This window comes from Piliocolobus tephrosceles, chromosome 8 (assembly GCF_002776525.5).
Source record: "Piliocolobus tephrosceles isolate RC106 chromosome 8, ASM277652v3, whole genome shotgun sequence".
Lineage (NCBI taxonomy): Eukaryota > Metazoa > Chordata > Mammalia > Primates > Cercopithecidae > Piliocolobus > Piliocolobus tephrosceles.
This window is the reverse complement of record NC_045441.1, coordinates 70,076,829-70,101,760: the sequence shown is the minus strand read 5'-3', so window position 1 is coordinate 70,101,760 and position 24,932 is coordinate 70,076,829. Positions and strand designations below refer to the sequence as shown.

The 24,932-nt window shown below is 37.5% G+C and overlaps 1 protein-coding gene across 12 annotated transcripts in view; it reads left to right on the top strand.

The window, feature by feature from the left end:
• The window catches only part of PHF14 (PHD finger protein 14), a 200,398-nt gene that overhangs the window by 100,040 nt on the left and 75,426 nt on the right, over window positions 1-24,932 (top strand). The window contains exons 17-18 of one of the 12 annotated variants that reach the window (XM_023224846.2): window positions 17,929-17,965; window positions 19,984-20,012. The exons of the other annotated variants lie outside the window; for them this stretch is intronic. Of the exons in view, the coding sequence (XP_023080614.1) occupies window positions 17,929-17,953 (25 nt within the window). The 3' untranslated portion in view covers window positions 17,954-17,965; window positions 19,984-20,012. Of the gene's footprint in view, window positions 1-17,928; window positions 17,966-19,983; window positions 20,013-24,932 lie in introns of those variants that run through there. 12 annotated transcript variants of the gene reach the window in all.

Sequence of the window (24,932 nt, the reverse complement as noted above, 5' to 3'; positions counted from 1 at the left end):
AGGGGGCTGGAGCAGGGGGACATTAACATTTTAACCATGTTGCATCTTTGTATTTATGATCATGGTATATCTCCATTTATTCAGATTCTCAGGTAGTCTTGATTCTTTCTCACTGATGTTGTAGTTTTGAGTTTAGCAATCTTGCATATCTTTTATTACATGCGTTTTTAAGAATGTAATGTTTTTGATGCTATTGTATAGGATATCTTTAAAGTTTTCTGAGTTTAGAGCTGCCAGGTGGTCAATTAGAAAAACAAGCAAAGTTCAAAGTAACAAAATTTTATTTTCTTATTTTTGTAGTATCAGAAAGAAGCCAGTCAGGAAAGGTTGACGGCTCCTGAGTATTACATTGTTTCCCACTGAACAGCAGTGGGCAAGAGGAAGATAAGTGCAGATATTAACACCCCGCCCCCCAACCAACACCCCACACCACACATACGCTTGTACTTAGAGGAGAAATTTAGTCTCATTGCTAAAGGATTCCCAAACAAAGGTTCCTGCTGTTTTATGGACCCAGGGGCTTCTGGAAGGGAGATGGGAAGGGGTAGGAAGTAGAAAAGTACTGAGTCCGCACGGAGAAGTGTCTTTAAGTCTCCTCAGTAAGGGTGTCGATAAGGCACGTGTTTGCTGGGCTTCTCCATCCCCTTTCTCCCAGGGAACCTTCAAAATCAACCTTGCAAATCTGGGATAAACCTTTCTGGTCATGGTGTATTGCTTCTTTTATGTATTTTTAAAATTTTGTTAATATTTTGATAAGGGTTATACATTCTCTATGAATGTATTCCCTCCCTCCCTCCCTCCCTTCCCCTCCCCTGCCCTCCATTCCCCTCCCCTCCCCTGCCCTTCCCTTTCCCTCCCCTTTCCCTTCCCTCCTTCCTTCCTTCCTTTCTTTTCTTTCCTCTTTTTTTTTGATTGGTTTCACTTTGTTGTCCAGGCTTGGTCTCAAACTCCTGGGCTCAAGCGATCCTCCTGAGTAGCTGGAATTACCACCATGGCTTGGTATTACCACCACACCACCATGCCCAGCTGTTCTTTTATTTATTAATTTATTTTTTCTGGTAGGAGTATCACATTTTGTTTATTAGATAATACTGGCCTTCTGGGTGGAGTTGGAAAGTGTTTCCCTCTTCTTCGTTTTTTAAAGCATTTAAGATACTGTTTATTCATTACATTTTGATAGAATTCTCCAGTGATACCATCTGAACTTAGAGTTTTCATTGTGGAAAAATTTTTGATAATAAATTCAATTTTTAGAACAAATATTTCCTTTCATCTTGTGTCATTTTTGGTAAGCTGTGTTTTTCTTTTTGTTTGAGACAGGGTCTTGCTCAGCTGCCTAGGCTGGCATGCAGTGGCATGATCACAGCTCACTGCAGCCTGAACTCTTAGGCTCTGGTGATCTTCCCACCTCAGCCTCCTTAGTAGCTGGGACTACAAGTGTGTGCCGCCATGCGCAGCTAATTTTTTAATCTTTTGTAGAAATGGGGTCTGACTATGTTGCCCAAGCTGGTATAGAACTTGTAAACTCAAGCAATCCTCCATCCTCGGCCTCCCAAAGTGGCGGGATTACAGGCATGAACTACTGTACCCAGTTAAGCTGTGTTTTTCAAGGAATGTATTGATTTCATCTCATTTGCCAGTTGCTGCTTGCTTATGTGTCAGCACCATGTTATTTTCTTTGGTCATGCTGGCCTCTTCAGTGTTCACTGTAACTATTTGCGTTAGACTTTCCTGCTTTCCGTAATGTATTTGGGCATATTTTCTTCTTCCTTCTAAGCCTATGTCAACATTTACTTCTTTAATGTATTCTTCCTAACTTATATGGGCCCATATTAATTGTCCTTGGAACCCTCATAAAATCCCATGTCATGCTGTGATCCATTTTGTTTGTAAGTTGTATCATTATTGTCTCCTAATTAATTTACTTTGTCCATGAGGTGAGTATAGCATCTGGGCCTTCCATTTATTTCTAATGACCCTGATAGTCTAATGCAGTATGGCTCAGGCAGTTAATTCAGAATAAATGTTTGTTAATTTACTGATGCACTGCCATATCTGTATATTTTTGCAACTCTATGCAGTTAAAATAGTTTATAATTTCTTTTTGGGCAGGGACAGTTCTTTAAATAGTTCCTGATTGTTTTATTTTTGAAAATTTAAAAACTTTTAAAATTACTGAGTACAAACTTAAAAATAGTATATGCTTCTTGAAGCAAAAATAATAAGTGACAAATAGTGGTTTTTGATTAACTGATAATCTTTATTTTTGTGGTAGTTGTTTGCTTCACTGAAAATTAGGAGATCTCAACTAGTTTAAGATCTCTTGGCAGCTTTGTAATTTTAAGCAAGTCACTTAATCTCTTTCAATCTCACTTTTCTTATTTTAGGAGAATATCTTAGGCTGTAACCTCTCTGAAGCCTAGTACACTAGCTCTGATATTCAAAGGTTATATATTCCATGTTCCCAAGTCCATGTTACCTGTTTGTTTACATTTGGTTACAAGCTCCTGTGTAACATACTCAGTAGCATCTTCTTCCAAGCTACTCTGTGATTATGTAGACTATGATTATTTTTCTTGCTTAAATGTGTTAGAATGGAAGCCAGTTTTCCAGTTGCATTTTCCTCATTTACCTAGAGGAGTAGAAAATAAGTCAGTTTAAAACACCCACTTCCTTTGATAAATAGCAGATATTTCCTTATTTTGAAACAGTTCTAGTGAGATCTAATTTTCATCCCATTAAATTTTACCCATTATAAGTATAGAGCTTAATGATTTTTAGTACATTTGTCATTATTCAACGATCACTGCAGTCCAGTTTTTAGAGTATTTCCATCACCTCAAAAATTACTATGCCTGTTTATAGTCAGTCATAGCCCCCATTTCCAGCATCAGGCAACCACTGCAAATGTTCTTTTGTCACTGGTTTCTCATAGCCCTGAGACATGTTTCTGATTATGTATAAATTAGCTTTTCTTGCCACAACTAATTTAATGCAATAAGAGAACTTCTAATTAAAGAAATGTTAAAGTGACTCTCATATGAAAAAAATTATACCATTTTATTCATTCTTCAACTCAGTACTTTTAATTTTGGATATTAAAAAAGTGAGCCTGCTAAAGTTATATTAAGAGCCTAGATCCTATTAAATTTTAAAGTGTCTACTATTTTGAGAGGCAGTACTGTAAAATGAATGATTAAGTATGAGGATTTATAACCATTCTGCTGAGTTGTATTAGTCCTCTTGCATAGCTGTAGAGAAATACCCAAGACTGGTAATTTACTAAGAAAAGATGCTTAATTGACTTGCGGCTCTGCAGGCTATAAGGGAAGCATAGCGGTTTCTGCTTCTGGAGAGGCCTCAGGAAACTTCCAATCATGGCAGAAGGCAAAGGGTGGCAGGGGCCGGGGCAAAGAGAGAGATGCGAGAGATGCTGTATACTTTTAAACAGCCAGATCTTTTGAGAACTCACCATTATGAGAACAGCACCAAGAGGATGGTATAAACCTTTCATGAGAAATCTACCCCCGTGATCCAGTCGCCTCCCATCAAGTCCCATCTCCAACACTGGGGATTATAATTCAACATGAGATTTGAGTGGGACACGTATCCAAACTATATCATGGTTTTAAACCTTCTTTCGTTATTTGTGAACTCTGCTTTTATCTTGCCTGTGTTTTACCTTCCTTATCTATAAAATAGCAATAAACAATAGTACCTACTCCATAGATTGTCTGGATGATTAAATAATACTGTACAAGTAAAGGGCTTGCCACAGTGGACCAAAAATGATAAAGGCTATGTATATGCAAACAACAGCAACTCTGATATATATAGTGCTTATTGTGTGTGTCAGTCTGTTTACATTGCTATAAAGAAATAACTGAGGCTACCTAATTTATAAAGAAAGTCAGTTTGTTTGGTTCATAGTTCTGCAGGCTGTTCAAGCAGCATGGCACTGACATCTGCTTCTGGTGAGGTCTCAGGAAACTTACAGTCATGGTGGAAGGCAAAGGGTGAGCTGGTATATGACATAGAGTGAATAACAGAGAAAAGAGGAGATGTCAGGCTCCTTTAAATAACCATCTTTCATGTGAACTAACAGCAAGAATATGCTTATTCCCATGGGTTCAGTGCCGGGCATTCATGAGGGATCTGCCCCTATGGCCCAAACACCTCCCACCAGGCCCACCTCCAATATTGGAGATCACATTTCAGCATGTTATTTGAAGGGGACAAACATCTAAACTATATACTTTCACTCCTGCCCCCCCAACCCCCAATTTTATGTCCTCCACATTGCAAAATACAATTGTCCTTTTTTAATAGTCCTCTAAAGTCTTTACTCACTCCGGCATTGATTCAAAAGTCCAAAATCCAGTGTCTCACTGGGGACCCAAGGCAAGTTCCTTCCATCTATGAGCCTGTAAAATCAAAAACAAGTTATTTACTTCCAAGATACAATGGTGGTACAGACATTGGGTAAACATTCCCATGTTAAAAATGAGAAATGAACCAAAAGAAACAGGCAGTAGGCCCCACATATTTCCATAACCCATCCAGGCAGACATTAAATCTTAAAAGCTTCAAAATAATGTCCTTTGATACCATATCCTGCATCCTGGGCACACTAGTACAATGAGTGGGCTCCCAGTGCTTTGGGCAGCTCTGCTGCTGTGACTTTCCAGGGTTCAGCCCCCTTGGCTGCTCTCAGGGGTTGGAGTTAAATGCCAGTGGCTTTTCCGGGCTCGGGGTGCAAGCTGCAGGTGGCTCTACCATTCTAAGGTCTGGAAGGCAACAGCGCCCTTCCCACAGCTCCACCAGGTAGTTCCCTGGTGGGGATTCTGTGTGAGGGTTCCAACTCCACATTTCCGTTCCGCAATGCACTAGTAGAGGCTTTCTGTGAAGGCTCTGTCTCTGTGACAGGCTTCTGCCTGGACACCAAGCTTTTCTCATATATCCTCTGAAACCTAGGTGGAGGCTGCCAAGCCTTTTTTACTCTCGCATTCTGTGCACCTGGAGGCTTAACAGCATGTGGAAAACACCAAGGCCCAGATTGGTGGCCCGAACTGTACCTGGTGATGTGAGCTGTACCTGGGGCTGTTTGTGTGGCAGCTGGAGTTGGAGAAGCCAGAATTCTGGGAGCAGTGTCCTGAGGCTGAGCAAGGAAGCAGGGCCCCAGGCATGGCCTCTGATCCCGTTATTTTCTCTTAGACCTCTGGGCCTGTGATGGGCTGCACTGTCTGGAAGATCTCCAAAATGCGTTCAATGCCTTTCCCCCATGTCTTGGCTATTATCATTTGTCTCTTTTTTAGTCATGCTAATCACTTTAGCAAGTGGTTGCTCCACAACCACCTTGAATTCCTCTCCTGAAAATGCCTTTCCTCTTTCCTTCTTTTTTTTTTTTTTGTTTTTTGAGACAGAGTCTCGCTCTGTCGCCCAGGCTGGAGTGTGGTGGCACAATCTCAGCTCACTGCAAGTTCCACCTCCAGGGTTCGCGCCATTCTCCTTCCTCAGCCTCCTGAGTAGCTGGGACTACAGGCACCCGCCACCACGCCCGGCTAATTTTTTTGTATTTTTAGCAGAGGCGGAGTTTCATGTTAACCAGGATGATCTCGATCTCCTGACCTTGTGATCCGCCCGCCTCAGCCTCCCAGAGTGCTGGGATTACAGGCATGAGCCACCATGCCTGGCCACATTAGTTCCAACTTTAAGTCATTTTCTTGCTCCTGTATCTAGTCATAGGCTTTTATAAGCAGCCAGGCCACATCTTAACTGCTTCACTGCTTAGAAATTTCTTCTACCAGAAACCTGTGTTATCACTCTTAAGTTCAAACTTCCACAGACCCGAAGAGCATGGACAAAATATAGCTGAGTTCTTTGCTGGGGCATAATATGGGTGACCTTTACTCCAGGTCCCAATAAGTTCCTCATTTCCATCTGAGGCCTCATCAGCCTGGCCTTCAGTGTCCCATTTCTATCAGCATTTGGCCACAACCACTTAATACTCTAAGAAGTTCCACATTTTCCCTTGTCTTCCTGTCTTCCTCTGAGAGCCCTCCAAAGTCTTCCAACCTCTGCCCATTGCCCAGTTCCCAAGCTGCTTCCGTATTTTCAGATATCTTTTTTTTTTTTTTTTAGACAGAGTCTCGCTCTGTCACCCATGCTGGAGTGCAGTGGAGTGATCTTGGCTTACTGCAACCTCTGTCTGCCTGGTTCAAGGAATTTTCCTGCCTCAGCCTCCTGAGTAGCTGGGACTGAAGGCACATGCCATCACGTCTGGCTAATTTTTTGTATTTTTAGTAGAGACGGCGTTTCACCATGTTGCCCAAGCTGGTCTCAAACTCCTGAGCTCAGGCAGTCCTTCCACCTCAGCCTGCCAAAGTGCTGCGATTACAGGTGTGAGCCACTTCACCTGGCCTTTCAGACATCTTTATAGCAACACCACACTTCTTGGTACCAATTTTCTGTGTGTGTTGGTATTTCCATAAAGAAGTACCTAAGGCTGGCTAATTTGTAAAGAAAAGAAATTTATTAGGCCCACGGATCTGCAGGCTGTACAAGCAGAATGGCACTAGCATCTGCTTCTGGCAAGGCCTCAGTAAACTTACAATCACGGCGAAAGGCAGAGGGGGAGCTGGCATATCACATAGTGAGAGCAAGCAAGAGAAAGGAGGAAGCACCAGATTCTTAACCAGCTTTTGTGTGAATAAACAAGAACTCACTCATTCCCATGGGTAGGAAAGAGGTGGTGGTTGTTATTATTATTATTATTATTATTATTATTATTATTATTATTATTATTTTATTATTATGCCATTCATGAGGGATCTGTTCCCATGACCCAAATACATCCCAGCAGACCCACCTCCAACACTGGAAGTCACATTTCAACCTGAGATTTGGAGGAGACATATATCCAAACTACATCAAGATTTATCAGGCATCTTATATACATGTATTAAGTCATTTAGATACCCCGTGAAATAAGCAGTATTTATATCTCCTTTGAATTGATGAAGAATCTAAATTATAGAGCTTAAGTAACTGCTTAAAAGTTGCATAGCTAGGCTGGGCTCATTGGCTCATGCCTGTAATTCCAGCACTTTGGGAGGCCGAGGGAGGTGGATCACGAGGTCAGGAGATCGAGACCATCCTGGCTAACACAATGAAACCCTATCTCTACCAAAAAAAAAAAAAAAAATTAAAAATTAGCCGGGCGTGGTGGTGGGTGCCTATAGTTCCAGCTACTCGGGAGGCCGAGGCAGGAGAGTGGTGTGAACCTGGGAGGCGGAGCTTGCAGTGAGCCGAGATTGTGCCACTGCACTCCAGCCTGGGAAACAGAGTGAGCAAGACTCTGTCTCAAAAAAAAAAAAAAAAACTTGCATAACTGGAAAGGGTTGGAACTGAGATTTAAACTTAGGCAGTCTGGCTACAGAGTCCATGGTTTTAACCTCTATAGTCTCAGCATAATTTACATTTGAACAGTGTGGTTGGTAAAACTTTCTTTGATAAATGTAATTTGTTAAAGGCTAATTGGTGGCATCCCTTTCATGATCATACCTGATGTTTTATTTTCTTTATTTTATGGTTTTCAATAATGTATTTGTTGTTCTTTGAGGCTTCAGTGCTATAACCTCTATTCTCTTAAGCATACTGTTTTGTTTTATTTAATATTAAATGATTTTATTAAAATGTACTGTCTGCTTTTTAACTTTAGATGTCATTGGATTTTTTATATTTTATTTTGAATGAAGATCATAGCACTAATTGGGAACTAAATCTTCTTTAGAGATGCTTATCTTGCATATGTTTTTTCTTTTTCTTTTTTCTTTTTTCTTTTTTTTTTTGAGGCAGAGTCTCACTCTGTAGCCCAGTCTGGAGTACAGTGGCGTGATCTCGGCTCACTGCAACCTCTACCTCCCAGGTTCAAGCAATTCTCCTGCCTCAGCCTCCTGAGTAGCTAGGATTACAGGTGCACACCACCACACCTGGCTAATTTTTGTATTTTTGGTAGAGATGGGGTTTCACAGTGTTGTCCAGGCTTGTCTCTAACTCCTATTCTCAAGCAATCCGCCTGCCTTGGCCTCCCAAAGTGCTGGGATTACAGGTATGAGTCACTGTGCCCAGCCTTCAAATACTTTTTTTTTTTTTTTTTGGCAAGATTACACCTTTTTCAGATAATTGTAAGGTATGTTAGTATCTCAGTGGTATATTAATATAATACTAATATATATGTTGTATGTGCACATATTAAAATGCCATGTGTCATATTTAATTCATATGTACTACATTTAATACTATCTGTATCTATGAAAGTTGCTGTTTGGGAAATTCATAGTATGTTACCATCTACACTTTTACTCTTTTGGTCATTAGTAATGTTCATTATGGTCATCTATTTACTAAATGCTTTTATAGTCCCTTGTAGATCTTGTCTTAAAGATCAACACATATTATTGCTCTAATTATAAATTGAAGAAACCTCTGAATATATAGGCATAATCATGTAAAATGTTAGAAATGTAAGCATTTGAATTAACCAGTAGTGCAAAAAAAAAAAAAAAAAAAAAAGCCAGATTCAGCCTGCTCAGTGGGGCTTATGCCTGTAATCTCAGCACTTTGGGAGGCTGAGGTGGGTAGATCACAAGGTCAAGAGATCAAGACCATCCTGGCCAATATGGTGAAACCCCATCTCTACTAAAAATACAAAAATTAGCCAGGCATAGTGGCACATGCCTGTAGTCCCAGCTACTTAGGAGGCTGAGGCAGAAGAATCACTTGAACCCAGGAGGCAGAGGTTGCAGTGAGCTGAGATCGCGCCACTGCACTCTGGCCTGGCAACAGAGCAAGACTCCGTCTGAAAAAAAAAAAAGAGACAGATTCAAGCACACTGTATTTGCATTTTGTGAGTATGATTTGGAGAACAGATAAGCCTCATATATAACCTCTTGTTTTCCTGTGATCTTAGAGGTTGTTATTATTATTATTATTACTATGTTTTGAGAGGAGGGATCAGTTAAATGAATGGAGCAATACAAGGTAATAGACAATTGCAGTCCCTTGAAATTTAGTAAGCTTAGCAAGTAAGAACATTATCTATTTCACAATCTTCATAAAATAAATGTCAGTTTGTTTCTTAGTTGAGAAGTTTTGCACCATTAAGTTGCTTCTCTCTTCAGCATGCATGAAACTGAGGCTTAAATTTCACAAAGACATAACCTCAGAATTACATAACCTTAGACTTATCTTTTTCAAATATTAAAATGCCTGAGTGTATGTGGCGTGTGGGTATTTTAGTTAACACTGTGATATTTGAATAGAAATGCTTTCACATTTTTGTTTTCTGTTGAAAGAGAAGAGAAGCTATCTAACCTTATTTTTTTCCCTTATTTATCCTTATTCACTTATTCTCTAGGTGGGATGTGTGTCATTAGCTTAACCCTACTTTCCCCTTAATATTGTTGACATACATGGAGATGTTTGTTAACTAGGAAAACTAGGATGATTATCCTGCCTCTTTTCTGGGCAGTGGTAGTGCATTTAATATTTATCTTAGGGAATAACAAAAAATGAACCTCACTTGAAAATTCGGTCAATAACTAACTAGGAAAAATGTTGGGGAGAGGGCATAGAACTAAAAATAAGAGGTTGAAATTTTGGTTAAGTCTCTGCCAGGGAGAAGCTGTATAACCATGAGAAATGCAAATAACCTCTCTGGGAGCCAGTTATCTCATTCATAGAATGAGCAATGCATTAGATTGATTTGAAAATCCCTTTTAATTTTCAAATTTCATGATTTTGTAATGCTTCAGAAGTGAAGCAGAGAAAGAAATTCAGAAATGCAAAGTATTATTCAGGTGTAAGGAATCTGACTCATTTATAGAATAAGCCTCTCACCCAACAGTGCTATTTTTAATTGTATTATTGACCCATCATAAACATGGGAATTAATAAGGCAGTCACTTTTCATTTATTACTAATTGAGATAAGTTTATAAGTAACATTTTGTAGTAGAAAATGTTTTATTTTAATCTGAAAAATTTGTCTTTTTCTTTCCATAAAATAAAATAAATTGAGCTTTTAAATGGACTAAAATATGTAGATTAATATGAGTTATATTATCTGCATAAGTATTTTTAGCATTTCTCATATTTATTCTCTAAATATGAGAATAAATTCTCTATGTAGCTACTAATGTATGATATATGGTTGCTTTTTATTTTAATTCTTAAGCGCCTAAATTCCTTCTGTGAAACAGTTTCAAGGAGCAGTTACATTTATCCTAAACTAAGATGAATTAAGGTTATCAGTTTTTCAATGAGCTCTTCCTATTACAATGAACTTAAAAGGATTTAATCTAAACATAGTGTATATATATATATATATATATATGTGTATATATATATATATGTGTATATATATATATATATATATATATGTATATATAGTATGTGCCCTTTCAAAAGGAGGTGCTTCTAATTCTGCTGTCTCTAGACCTCATGTATTATTAATAAAATATCAAGAATTAGGTTGTCTTTGTGAGATGGCTCAGTAGCTGGCTTTTACCATTGCATATAAGCTGAGCGGTTATTCTAAATCACAGCATTACTTTCAGCCAGATAACTGCTAAAATCACCGCACTGTGGTTTCCTGAAAATGCCATAATCTTTCAAATGCCACATTAAACCTAGAGAAAAAAGCCATTGGTAGTGCCTGCGTAGTTATGTAGAAGAATGAACCATGAACCAAGTGAAAAGATGTTCTGGAAGAATAGTAACCTTTCCCTTGATGTGTGTGTTTCCTATTACTTTTTTTTGACATAAAATTTTGCAAAATGATTTAATGGTGGCATTTTGTTTTGCCGACTTTCTTTTTCTTCATTAAAAAGAAACCAAAGTGAGTATAGGAGTGTAGGGGAAGAGTGACCAAGCACTAAATTCTATAATAGTACTCTCTGTTTTCAAATTAAATTAATTAAATATGTTAGGAACATGCCCTTTTACATTGTAGTGATATACAAAATCATTTAGCTGTATTATCAAAAATGATCTTGTTTGTTCTTTACAGTTAACTTTTTTTCTCCATTTTCGTCGTCCTGTTTTTTCTTCTTAGTAACTTTTGATCATAAATGACATGTCAATAATCAGGAAAGCTTTATGACATAGAAGTTACCAATTGCATGTAACTCATAAAGTGCCATACTTTTGATTGTCATTTTTGTTGCATATTACTAGAGCTGATGATACAAAGAAACAAAATTATGAATAGACTCAGTGGTCTAAAAGATGAATTCTTGTCAACTTTCACAGGATACATTTTTATTACAAATGAATGTCATAAAGTTATTCAGCATAAAATGAATTCAAAGTTTATTTGCACCTGTGAGAACATACCAAGTGTAGCTGGATAGAGGAAGTAACTTACCAAAATAGACTTTATAAGAATTTTGTAGCATTAGATTTTCAGTTTTAACTTTGATGTGGAGTACCTAGGTGTAGGCCCTGTCACATCATTATTTAAAAAACAGTAAAATTTAAAAAAAGCTTGATAACTTGTATTACACATGCATACTTGTTAACATCTCACTTTAAAAAATGTATTGGGGCCGGGCATGGTGGCTCACGCCTGTAATCCCAGCACTTTGGGAGGCCAAGGTGGGTAGATCACGAGGTCAGAAGATCGAGACCATCCTGGCTAACACGGTGAAACCCCGTCTCTAAAAATACAAAAAAATTAGCTGGGTGAGATGGCAGGCGCCTGTAGTCTCAGCTACTTGGGAGGCTGAGGCAGGAGAATGGCGTGAACCCGGGAGGCGGAGCTTGCAGTAAGCCGAGATGGTACCACTGCACTCCAGCCTGGGTGACAGAGCGAGACTCCTTCTCAAAAATAAAAAATAAAAAATAAATAAAAAATAAATAAAAAATGTATTGGGTAGTGACTGGCTAAACGCTACTTTGGTGTTTTTTTTTCCCCTCAGAATTATAGAATGTTTCATAAAAGTTGCAATTTCGATTAAGGGAATGGAGACTTGGGTTGAATTTCTCAGTCAGTATGGCATCAGTAGTTCCTTTTCACTCAACCAAGTGACTTTTTCAGTAGATTTTATTGCTCTTTATGGAACTCTGCAGGTATAGATTAGATTCAGTTTTTTAATAAACATTAACTCGGCTAGTTTTTCTCCCTGAAGTCTCAAAATAGAAGGGTTTACATTTAGTCAGCAATTCTTTGTCTTCATTTTATCTTACCTCATTTTTTGCAAACAACTCTTTTCTAGATCAAAAATACCGTTCAGGACATTCTGCAGTGCGGATATATATCCTAATGGTTTCAACTAAAAATGACTGAAGTACTTTGTTAGTGATGTGATTAAAGCATACCCTAATGAGCAAGTGCATTAGAGGGCCATCAAGCACAAAGTCTTAAATTTTGAATATAGCAGAAACAGCTAGTTAATTTTACTAATCCATGTGTTAATTGTGCTACAACAGTAATGAAGATAATGTCTAAGAAACTGTTGTCATTCCTAGAGTGTTGCTGGTGATTTGGCCTAAGGTGATAGACTGAAATCAAAGACTTCACCGTCATGCAATTCATTTATGTAACCAAAAGCCACTTACACCAAAAAAGCTATTGAAATTAAATATATGTATATATGTGTGTATTTATATGTATATATATGTGAGTTTGTGTGTATAAATATATATATATATATGAAACTATAAAAGAAGTACTTGCAAGAAATGTGTCATTCTAGTTTGGAAAATGAGATAAGCACAGAGAAAGTTATAATACCCTTTTACCCTGGTAGTAGAAAATTAAAGTAGTAAAACTTTTCTGGGGAATATTTTAGCAATGTGATTCAAAGGCATTAAGCATGACAATACTATTTGTAAAGTAACAGTACTTGGAGGACTCTTTCTACAGGAATATTCTGAAATTAGCTCAATTTTTATATAAGAATATTCTTTATGGTGTTCATTGTAATAGTGAAAAAAATATTTAGAACCAACACTAATGCCTAGTATTACAAGAATGGTTAAATAAATTAATATACCATAATTTTTTTCCTCTTATTTGACCCCTTATTCAGCCATTTGAAAGAGTATTTCCTGTGTGGGAAAACATTTAAGTTTAAGTTAAAATTATCCCATATTTGTTTAAGATTTATTGCAGTGACCCACACCTGTAATCCCAGCATTTTGGGAGGCTGAGGTGCGCAGATCATGAGGTCAGGAGATCGAGACCATCCCGGCTAACAGGATGAAACCCTGTCTCTAGTAAACATATGAAAAATTAGCCAGGTGTGGTTGCATGCCCCTGTAGTCCCAGCTAATCAGGAGGCTGAGGCAGGAGAATCACTTGAACCCGGGAGTCGGAGGTTGCAGTGAGCTGAGATTACGCCACTGCACTCCAGCCTGGGTGACAGAGTAAGACTCCGTCTCAAAAAAAACAAAAAAGTTTATGATCTTAATTTTTTATAAATATTTTTATTTCATTTTAAAGCTTTTCTCTGTCTTTATAGGTTTTTGATAGTGAAAGTATCTTACTTTTATATCAGAAAACTGGTTTTTAAAAGCTGATAGTGTACGTAGAAGTCTAATAGGAGACTCTGGATATTAGATACCTCTTGACTGCCTTAAAAAATCAATTTGAGTGCAGTGGCTCACGACTGTAATCCCAGCACTTTGTGAGGTCACGGTGGGAGGATTGCTTGAGCTCAAGAATTAAGAGTAGCCTAGGCAATGTATTGAGACCTTGTCTCTACTAAAATTGTTTTAAAAATCAGCTGGGCGTAGTGGCATGTGCCTATACTCCCAGCTACTTAGGACGCTGAGGTAGGAGGATTGATTGAGCTTGGGACATATTGAGGCTGCAGGGAGCCATGATCACTTCACTGTACTCCAGACTGGGCAACAGAGGGAGACCTTGTCTCAAAAAACAAAACAAACAAAAACATCAATTTAATAAAACCATAATGGAAGGGCATGAAACAAAGTGAATTCTCTTTTAGTTTGTCTATCCTAAATTAACATAAAAATTTATAATTTTTCTTCCCTCACAGTTTCAATGTTTATTTTGCATTATTTGCAGATAAGCTGAATTTTCCTTTTTCAATCATTTATACTTTCTGATTTATAAACTCAGTGTTCAGTGTCTTTCTGACTTAATGACAATGAATTGTTGACTTATACTTCCCAGTCTTCCTTATATCACAGTTACTAGAATATAAAGAGTTAGAGATAACTAAACATACTCAGTTTATCCTGACCAAATAGATATTTCTCCATTTCCTTCTTTATCACACATAGTACTTCCACTCAACTATGTCAGGAGCCTCTCTTTAGTCTTAGCCTTCACACTCAGTAGTATTTTGGTTTCATTTTTTTCTTCCGTGTGGGATATGACAAGATTTCTCTTCAAATAGCCTATTAATCCTTTATTTAATCCACAGTACCCCTCCCCTTCTCTTTTCTTCTATTTTTCTTTCTGCCTTTAATACATGCACAGGCATGCCACAGCACCAATGGCTTTTATCAGTACTAGCTCACATTCCTTTCCTTATTTGAGAAGAAAACTAGCTCTCTAGCTTATCACAGATGACTTCTACCCCCTCTCCCCTCTCCCTTATGTGCCCACCTTGTCTAAGAAAAAGTTCAGATGTTTAGAGAATTGGTCCAACTGCAGACAACGGGGAAAGGGCACAGGGGCAGGATTTGTGTCAGCGAGAAAAACTTTAACTCTCCTTTGTTCTATGTGCTCTCATGGCAACTGGCCAAAGAGAAGCACCCTTCTGCGCAGAAGTAAATTTGCTTTGCTGAGAAATCCTTTGAGTGCTCGTTTTCCTTAAGACTCCAAGCTTTGTTTCCAACATTCCAGAATTATGGTTTGGAGTCTTATTCCTCACTTACATTCTGCTTTACCTTTTAGGTGTGTGCACACTGTCTCTCTTTCTCCCTGCACCCCCACCCCATATCATCGTGACCAGAAAGCCACAGGAAGTTGTTACATAGAAATAATCTGCTTTCCCTATTTTTTTTTTTTTTTTTTTTTTTGATACAGAGTCTTGCTCTGTCATCCAGGCTGCAGTGCAGTGGCGTGATCTTGGCTCACTGCAACCTCCGCCTCCCAGGTTCAAGCAGTTCTCCTACCCCAGCCTCCCGAGTAGCTGGGATTACAGGTGCCCGCCATCGTGCCCGGCTAATTTTTGTATTTTTAGCAGAGACGGGGTTTCACCATCTTGACCAGGCTGGTCTCAAACTCCTGACCTCCTGATCCACCCCCTCGGCCTCCCAAAGTGCTAGGATTACAGGCGTGAGCCACCACACCTGGCCTGCTTTCCCTAATTTTACCTAATGGGAATTTTTATTTGGGATAGACTCACTTAGTAAGATAATTGTAAAAATGAGTGGTTGCCAGTAAAACCAGTGGGGCTGTACAAAAATTGGCTAGATTTAAGCTAGGAAAAAATAATGGAGGAAGGCATTCCAGAGGAGGAGAAGATAGGATGTCCCTCTGGGGCAATAGGTAGATTTAAGCAGAGGTTTATGGAGAACTTTATCTGAAACAGCACAATTTGTGGTTGTTTTCATTGGAGTATAACATTACATAGGATATGAGAAGATACCTTAAAAGACGCTATTTTTACAAGCATTACTATCTGTTTAAAATGTAGTAAAAATAATTACAGAACTTAAACTTCAAAGTATTTACAACCATTACTATTTGTTTAAAATAGAGTAAAAATAATTACAGAACTTAAACTTCAAAATATGTATACACATACACAATCTGAAAAAAATATTAGAAAAGCAAATGTTTCAGCATACACAGATAGCCTTTTATTTTGAAGATAATTAATAGCGATTAGAACGTAAGTATTAACTTATTGGATTTATTTTTAAAGGACCAAGTGTTATTTTCTTCTTTCATCCTCTAAACCTGTCCCTTTGACGGCACAGGATTAGTATATCACCATGCATACTTCTTTCCTCTAAGTACAAGCAAAATATTCAGGGCCTACTGGTGGCCTCCTCTTCATTCCCATTCTAGCTATTAGAGGGTTTACTCTTATGGGTTGGTTGGTTGGTTTGTTTTTAACTTCACAATGCATAATGGACTTTTTCTCAGTAAATATAGAACTAAGCCAGTTTTTAAGTAGATACAAAATATAATTTGGATGTATCATAATTTACTGTAATATTTCCCTATTGAAAATTGATTCTTTCCTGTTTAATTTCTATCCCAAACTAAGTGTGCTAGGCCAAAATTATATGCCTAGTTTACATTTTAATGGATAATATTATTTTGTTACCCACTGGACATGAATGTGTAATGATGTCATAGCAAAGATTTTTGTCAATTTGATGGATGAAAATTGGCATTTTGATTGTATTTTGTAACAATGAGGTTGAATGTTTATTCACTCATATATTGATGAACCATTTGGATTTTCATATCTGAATTGCCTTTCCATATCCTGTGCCACTTTATCTTCGGAGATTTTTTTTCTTTCTTAAAAATGAGTTTATTATATATCTTTGTATAAGTTGCACATATTTTCTTTGAGGTTGTTGGGTTTTTTGCTTTTGCTTTATTGCTAATGGTATGTTTTGCTGAATTGAAATTTATATTTTTCTGTGTTGTGATATTTATGTCTGAAAAACTAAAACCTAATTTGATATGTTATGAAATAGACAACAGATATACTTTAGGCAGGAAATGCAAATTATCTATCTTTGCCCTTTAGATGATCTATGTACAGTTTTGCTTGACATGTTTTAAAGATTTACTGAGACATTGTGTCATCTAAAAATAATTTTTTAATTACACATTGTGACATTAGCTTAATATAAAAATACTGTTTTGCTTTACCAGATTGTCATATTTTTCTGTTGATTTAAAACAGTTTATTAGTTTTCAGAGGCTCTATTTTGTTAAATTTTGAATATCAGGACTGCTGATTTTAAAACATGTTGAAGCTATCATTGATGTAAATTTTTGTGTAATATATTGGATCTTAAGGGTGTTGAATACATACATGTTTGGTGATTAATTCTAAAGGCAAAAATTATTGTTTCTATCGTAGATGTCAGTGGTGAACAATGTATTGCTAAATTTAATCATTTTTTAATTTTCTAAATACTCATCCTATTTGGCCTCATTTCAACGTTTAACATTGGTGACCAACCTTCCTCCTTAAAACACTGTCTTTTCTTGGTTTTGTTTTTTTCTCTTTTTTTGAGACAGGTTCTCACTATGTTGCCCAGGCTGGAGTGCAGAAACTGCAGGTGTGTGCCTGGCTAATTTTTGTGTTTTTTTAAGAGACAGAGTCTCACTGTATTGCCCAGGCTAGTCTTGAACTCTTAGGTTCAAACAGTCCTTCTGCCTTGGCCTCCCAAAGTGCCGGAATTTGCTACTGATAAGTACAGTTTTTTTTCCCTAGTTTTTATCAGTAGCCAAACATAATAGTTTTTGTTTTTTTTGTTTTTGTTTTTGTTTTTTAATTGTGGTTAAATGCTTGAATTCTGGAGCCTAGTTATTTGGGTCCAGATTTTCACCCAGCATTTATTAGTTGTAACTTGTCTAGTTACATAATCTTTATGCTTTAGTTTCCTCATCTGTAAACTGAGGATAAGAATCCTTTTTACCTCTAGAATTGCTGTGAGGATTAAATGAATAAAAATATGTAGTGCTTATTCTCCCTCATCAACTCTCTCCTGGACCGTTGCAATAACTATCACCTTCTCTAGTTTGAGTACCTCTAGTCTGTATCCAGTTGTCTTACTAAAACATGAATTTGTTACTCTTGTACTTAAATTTGTCCAGAGGCTTCCCATTTCTTGCAAGGTAAATCTAGACTTTATAGCATGGCTTACAAGGCCCTCCAAACCCAGCCTCAGTCTGTCTTTTTGTTTTCATTTCCAGCTGTTCACAGCTCCAGGTGACCTAAATTTAGATCATGGTAGGTCATTTTTCCTTTCTAAAACTATCCTGTTGCTTTTATGCCATCTTGCTTTTCTTATACTTTATGTTATACCTTCTCTCTGAAATAATCTCATCTTTTTCTCTGGGATGAGGGCCTCTTGATCACGTATACTTAGTCCGTATGTCTTAGTCACTCTTTGATTCTTAGTGTATAAGCACCATTTTTTAATAATTAAATTAATTTTAATATTCCAGGTCCCAAGCCAATGCTTATCACACAGTATGCCCCCAGTACATAAACAAATTGAAAAAACAGTCTGTGGATTTTAATTAGTGGTACTTACTTAATATTTTAAAAGTTATAATTATCAGATATTAATGGGATCTTGGCTTAGCTATGTTATTTTTATATACAAAACACTGAAAGTTTGGTTAGATTGGAATGGTAGTTTTTGTCATCATTTTAATATAATTTGTATAGTAATTTAATTCATTGTTTTCATGGCTTTTGTTGTTCTATCTGTATGATACATTTTAAATTCTTGAGTTTTATTACCCTTAATAGTCAATTCTCTTGGGTTTCTATGGATAGTACCTATTTCACTGAAATCTCTGCTTTATCTTTAATCTAAAAATACGAGTGTACTGTTAGTTTTTGCTTATTTTTACTGTTTTGGGTAATATCAAGTCAGTTAAATTAGATCTCTCTACATCTTAATCCGGTTTTGGGCAGCATAAAATAATTAAGGGTATACTTTGTTTTATAAAGTCCCTGGGTTCCCTTTTCATTCTGTTCTGAAAGAAATTTGTTAACAAATTGAGAACTCCTAATTTAGCTTCCTGGAGTGATTTTATAGTAATAAAAAGCACTGCCCTTCTTTCTTTTCTTTCCTTTTTTTTTTTTTTTTTTTTTTGAGACAGAGTCTCTCTCTGTCTCCCAGGCTGGAGTGCAGTGGCACAACCTTGGCTCACTGCAAGCTCTGCCTCCTGGGTTCAAGCAATTCTTCTGCCCCAGCCTCCCAAGTAGCTGGGACTACAGGATCACGCCACCACACCCAGCTAATTTTTGTATTTTTAGTAGAGACTGGGTATCACCATATTGGCTAGGCTGGCTTGAACGCCTGACCTTGTGATCCGCCTGCCTCAGCCTCCCAAAGTGCTGGGATTACAGGTGTGAGCCACTGCGCCCGGCCAACACTGTTGTTCTTTCTTGACCTGGTTTTTTGTTGTTGTTGTTTTAGATATACGTACTATGATATTGGGCCATAATCTTTGGCTTTGCTCCAATGATTGACTTCTAGGGAGTCTGTACTCACGCAATTACTCCTTTTACTGACTATTGCTAATTATATTGTGGGTTATAACCACAACTATATTTGACTCCTAGGGGTCTTCTCACTTAATAATCTCTATGTGATTTCATTTGGCCCATGCTTCATCTGTGTATGTGGTATATGTGTGATACACATGGACACATGTATGAGACTTTGTCACTCTTTTCTAGCATTGGATAAACATTTTGAAATATGTAATAAGAAATACGTAATTTAGGAACATTATGATTATTTTAAGAAGTTGAATGGGGGCAAAAAGATTTTTAAACTGTATAACTTGAAACTAACATAACCATTAAAAGTTACCCAGGACAATTATTGTTTATAAAACATAATTTTACAAGTTCTAATTTATAGAATAGTCCACTTTGTTTCATTCAGTATAAAATATAACTGCAGAGTTATCATTGTTACAGTCATCCCTCCATATCCATGGGGCATTGATTCCAGGACCACTCTTGGATATCAAAATCTGAAGATGCTCAATCCCTTATGTAAAATGCCATCATATTTGCATATAACTTATGCATATGTTCCCATATGCTTTCAATTATCTCTAAATACTTATTATAATACCTAATACAATGTAAATGCTATGTAAACAGTTGTTATACCATATTGTTTTTTATTTGTATTTTTTTATTGTTGTATTGCTATTTTTTATTGGGTTTATTTTTCCCAAATATCTTCCATCCATGGTTGGTTGAATCCATTGATGCAGAACCTGCAGATACGGAGGGCAGACTGTATTAACTTCATAAGGTAATGTGTATTGTTCACATACACATACACACACACACACACTGTCCCATTTCCCAACATGATAAATTGTCAAATTTGTATGCATTAATAACTAATGAAAATAACAGTATTTTTGGTTTTCCTCCATTTTTAAATGTCTTTTATAAATGTAATGTATTTCATTTACAATCCTACTTTTTCATTTTAATGAAGAATTGCATTTTCTTACTGTTTTGGTTTTGTTAGTCATGAAATTTTTTTAAATCATAATAACCCTCCTCTTGGGAATTTATCATAAGGAAATAAAGAAACGCTAATATAAAAAGACATTTATAGCTATAGTTATATTAGGAAAATTATTCCCACTGAAAACATGTAACTCCTCAAATAAAAACAACTGAAAACATTGTATAGGAGGGGAGTGATAAACTATAACAAATCAGTATTAAAAAATTATGTATCTTCTTTAGATTTATAGATTATAAGATATTTACATAGGAATGAAGAAACCTGTTTTATGTCATAAGTATATGCTACTAAATTGTTGCATATAAGTGGCTAGAGATTAGAAGGGAGCAAAAAATGAGCATGGTATTATTTTAGAATGGTAGGAGTCTGAGTAAAATAAAATTCTTCAACAAAAATGTAAGTACGTTAATCTCATGAATGTAACATTTAAGTAGAGCCTCATTTTGACCACAGACACACACAAAGATTAATTAGATATTTTAAAAAAGTAGCCCTGATCAGTTAGCCACAGCAAATAAAAACCTAAGACAAACCTTTTATCAGGAACAACCACTGAGTAGGGCAACTCATATTCAAATGAAATAAACATCAAATCTCTTCCTCAAAACAACATTAAAATTATCAGCTTTTTGTGTATGTAATTTCAGTTAGTTATGCAGTGTATTAAATAAGGTGTAAGGATATGTTCATTGAGGCACAAACAATTCGTTGACTTTTATATATGTATATCTTTTAAAACTTGGATCGTATTTGAACACACCATGATTTCTCTAAAAGGTGAAATTCAGCTGGGCATGGTGGCTCATACCTGTAATCCCAGCACTTAGGGAGGCAGAGGTGGGAGGATAGCTTGAGCCCAGGAGTTCAAGACCTGCCTGGGCAGCAAAGTGTGACTCCATTCTCCACAAAAAGGAAAAAAAAGGACAAAAAAGGTGTAACAAGTGAAATTCAGAACTCTGGAAACATTTTTTTAATGAGATACTTAACATATGTCTATATTCTTAAAATACTTAGGCAAGTTTGAGAAAAGTGTGAGTAGAAGAAGAGAAAGTTAGAATGGTTGATTATTGCCTCATGAATATACTATTAAAAGTGTGACTTTATGGTGTGACTTTAGTGTAGAATTGTTCATGCATTCTTTTTTTTTCCACTCCCGTTCTACCCGCTGGCCAGCACCAGGGTTCAGCCTTGCCACACAGACGCTACTGGTGGGCCAGGGGCTCCCTGCAGCTGGGGGGAGCAGGATGTCCTGGGTGGAGGGTCTCCCACAGCCAGGGACAGGGCCAGAATGCGCTTGGTGGGCTCCCTGGAGATGGTGGCACAGACCCAGAATTGTGGGGACAATACAGTGAGACTCTGTCTCTTAAAAAAACACAAAAATTAGCCAGGCACACACCTGCAGTTTCTGCACTCCAGCCTGGCAACATAGTGAGAACCTGTCTCAAAAAAAGAGAAAGGTCTATTGAATTAGACATTTTCAGAAAGTATTTAAAGTTATGGGATTATAAATACAAAGAGGAGCTGCTTGTGGTTGCTCATGCCTATAACCCCAGCACTTTAGGAGGCCAAGGTGGGCAGATCAGTTGAGCCCAGGAGTTCAAGACCAGCCCTGGGCAAAATGGTGAAACCCGTCTCTTCTAAAAATACAAGAATTAGCTGAGTGTGGTGGTGCGTGCCTGTAGTTCCAGCTACTCTGGAGGCTGAGGTGGAAGAATCGCCTGAACCCAGGAGGCAGAGATTGCAGTGAACTGAGATCATGCCACTGCACTCCAGCCTGGGTGATGGAGCGAAAATAAAATAAATAAAATAAAATAAAAATGAATTTTTTTCGAAAATAAAATAAAAATGAATATAAAGAGGAATAGAACTCTGGAAATAAATTTGGTAACTGTTACACATTTATTCTTTACCCCTTAAGTATTCAATTCTAATTTTCTGACCTTTGCTTTAAGTAAATGACTGTCTTTCAGTGGATATTGAAGGTACAGCAGGAAATCATGCGCTATAAGAATGGAACAGCTGAAAGAATTACGTAGGTGTCCTTGGTTTAGTTGAGTCACAGGCTGACTCCAGATAAATTTAATTACCATGTAGCAGAGCCTCAAGATGAGATTTTAATACTCTGCCGTTTTTAAGCTTTGTTTTACTGACTGAAATATCTCTGTATATAAATAATACTTATCTCTGCTTAGTTGTATGTCAGCTGATTCACTTTAAAGTTGTGGAATATTTGTAATTTGTCTTTTACTCCCTTTATCTGTTTTGTATTTGTTTCTATTCCTTTTTCTTTGTGGTTACCTTCATCCCAGCTGAATTTGCTCTATTTTAAGACAGTGGTCCTTAAACATTAGGGTGCATTTGAATCACCTGAAAGGCTTGTTAAAAGGGTTTCTGTTTTAAAACTCTGAAGTGGTGACCAAGAATTTGCATTTCTAACAGGTTCCCAAGTGATACAGTTGTTACTGGTCTGGAGACTATACTATAACAATCACTGCTTTATAAATAAAGCCCTTTAAGCTAAAGTCCTAAGATACGGTTCTCAGCTTGGCTAGAGATACAAAAATGTCACCTGTAGAAGGAATTACAGAAAAATAAGCAAAAACAGGCCTGGATCTCACTCTTGAAGATTCCAATCAGTAGGTGAACAATTTAGGAATGGTACCTCAGAGTTTAAGTTTAAGAAATTTAAGAGTTTAAGGGCATATGCCTTTTTTGCATATGCCCTCATATCACTCATCTAAACCCAGTGAATTGCCTTTTTGAAGTCTCTTTTTGTTGTAATGTGAAGATGTCATGATACCAAGAGCTCCATTCTTTACTAGCTGAACCTGAATCATTGACTCTTAGAGCTTTTAGGGAGGCGATACAATTGTCTTGGCCAAAATGGTATTATACAATGTTGAAGCCAGGTGCTGATAAACTCAGAATTATTAAAAACTCTATATGTAAAATAACAGGCCAGTTAAAGGGTGTTTTTTACCCCCCATAGTGCGCCTTGAACCAGATTGGCATAGCAACATTCTAGATTGCTCTGAAATAGCACTGTATCTGTTATCTCCCTGAGACAGTGATCTGTTTTCACTATAGTCAGAAAGTGTGATACAGCCCTGCCAAGCAAAACTAGCTTTCAGGCTTTAGATTCTAAACTTCTAATTTCCATTAGGACTTTCTCTTTAACTCGTGGGTTATTTAGAAGTGTATTTTATTTCCAAATATTTGGAGGATTTTCCATGTATATTTCTGTTAATGGTTTCTAGTTTAATTGCAACTCTAATATCTCCATCATCCCAGAGTTTGTTCTGCTGATTGCTTTGTTTCTTGACAGTGGATTTTCTTTTTCATTTTATGTGCCTCATAACTTTTTTTTTTTTTTTTGCGATGGAGTCTTTGTTGCCCAGACTGGAGTGCAGTGGTGCGCTATCTCGGCTCACTGCAAACTCTTCCTCCCGGGTTCAAGTGATTCTCCTGCCTCAGCCTCCCAAGTAGCTGGAATTACAGGTGTGCGCCACCACGCCCAGCTAATTTTTGCATTTTTAGTAGAGACGGGGTTTCACCATGTTGGCCAGGCTGGTCTCGAACTCCTGACCTCAGGTGATCCACCCACCTCTGCCTCCTAAAGTGCTGAGATTACAGGCGTGAGCCACTGTGCGCAGGGTGCCTCATAACTTTTGATTGAATGTTGGACATCATGAGTTGAACAGTAGAATACTTATGCCTGAAAGGGCACACCTGTTCTTTTTCAAGGCTGTTAGTGTGGGGGAGTTGAGTCATTTTAATCTGGAGTTGAGCCGGGCTTATATTTTCTTGTTGCTCTGCTTACCTCAGTGTACCACAAGGCTTCAGATTTCTTTACTATTTCCTGTGTTTCTGGTTGAGGTTGTAATTCTAGAGTGCTTTTTGTCATTTGTACTCCCCTGTTAAATTTCACCTTTCTCTGCATGCCTGTGCTACTGAAGAATCCCCATTCCACTGTCTTTCCTCTTACTTAGCAGTAGACTGCTGTCACATGTTATTCAGTGCTTGCTGGTCTGGTGGTATTAGCCAAAGGAGTTGTTAATTTTCCTCATTCAAACTCAGCCTTCGGCCTCCAACGAACCACAGGTTTGGTTCTTGAGTGTAGGCCTTTTTCGTTGTTCCTGGCCCTTTTTCCTATGGCAGCCTTATTCTGGTTTGTGTCTTTGGCAAATCTTGTGAGGGAGTTTCTTTCTGACTCTCGGGGGTAGGAGACCTTTAAAAGATACGAGGTAGTATACTGGGCCCAGAAGTGTTTCCTGTCACTCCTGTAGGAGTAGAGGATTTTTTTTCCTCTTATATTTTTTTCTCTTCACAGTGAGACTGCTCTGTTCCCTGTGTGGCAACAGGGTTTACAGCCTTTCTTTTAATGACATTATGGCTTTTATTCCTTAAAGGAGAAGGGTCTGGGTGAGACTTTGGGTCTTTCCCACTGTGGTGGCTGCTCCCCTTCTCCAGGTCTACACCACCAACTAGTGAATGGTCTTTCTAATGGCCTAATTTGTCTGAATCTTTTTCTTGAGTACCTGATGGAGGTATCTGTTAGTTTTCTACGGCTGTTAGAACAAATTACTACAAATTTGGTAGCTTAAAACAGCACAAATTTTTTTCATAATTTTGGAAGACATAAGTCCAAAACCAGTTTCATTTGGTCAAGGTGTTCAGCAA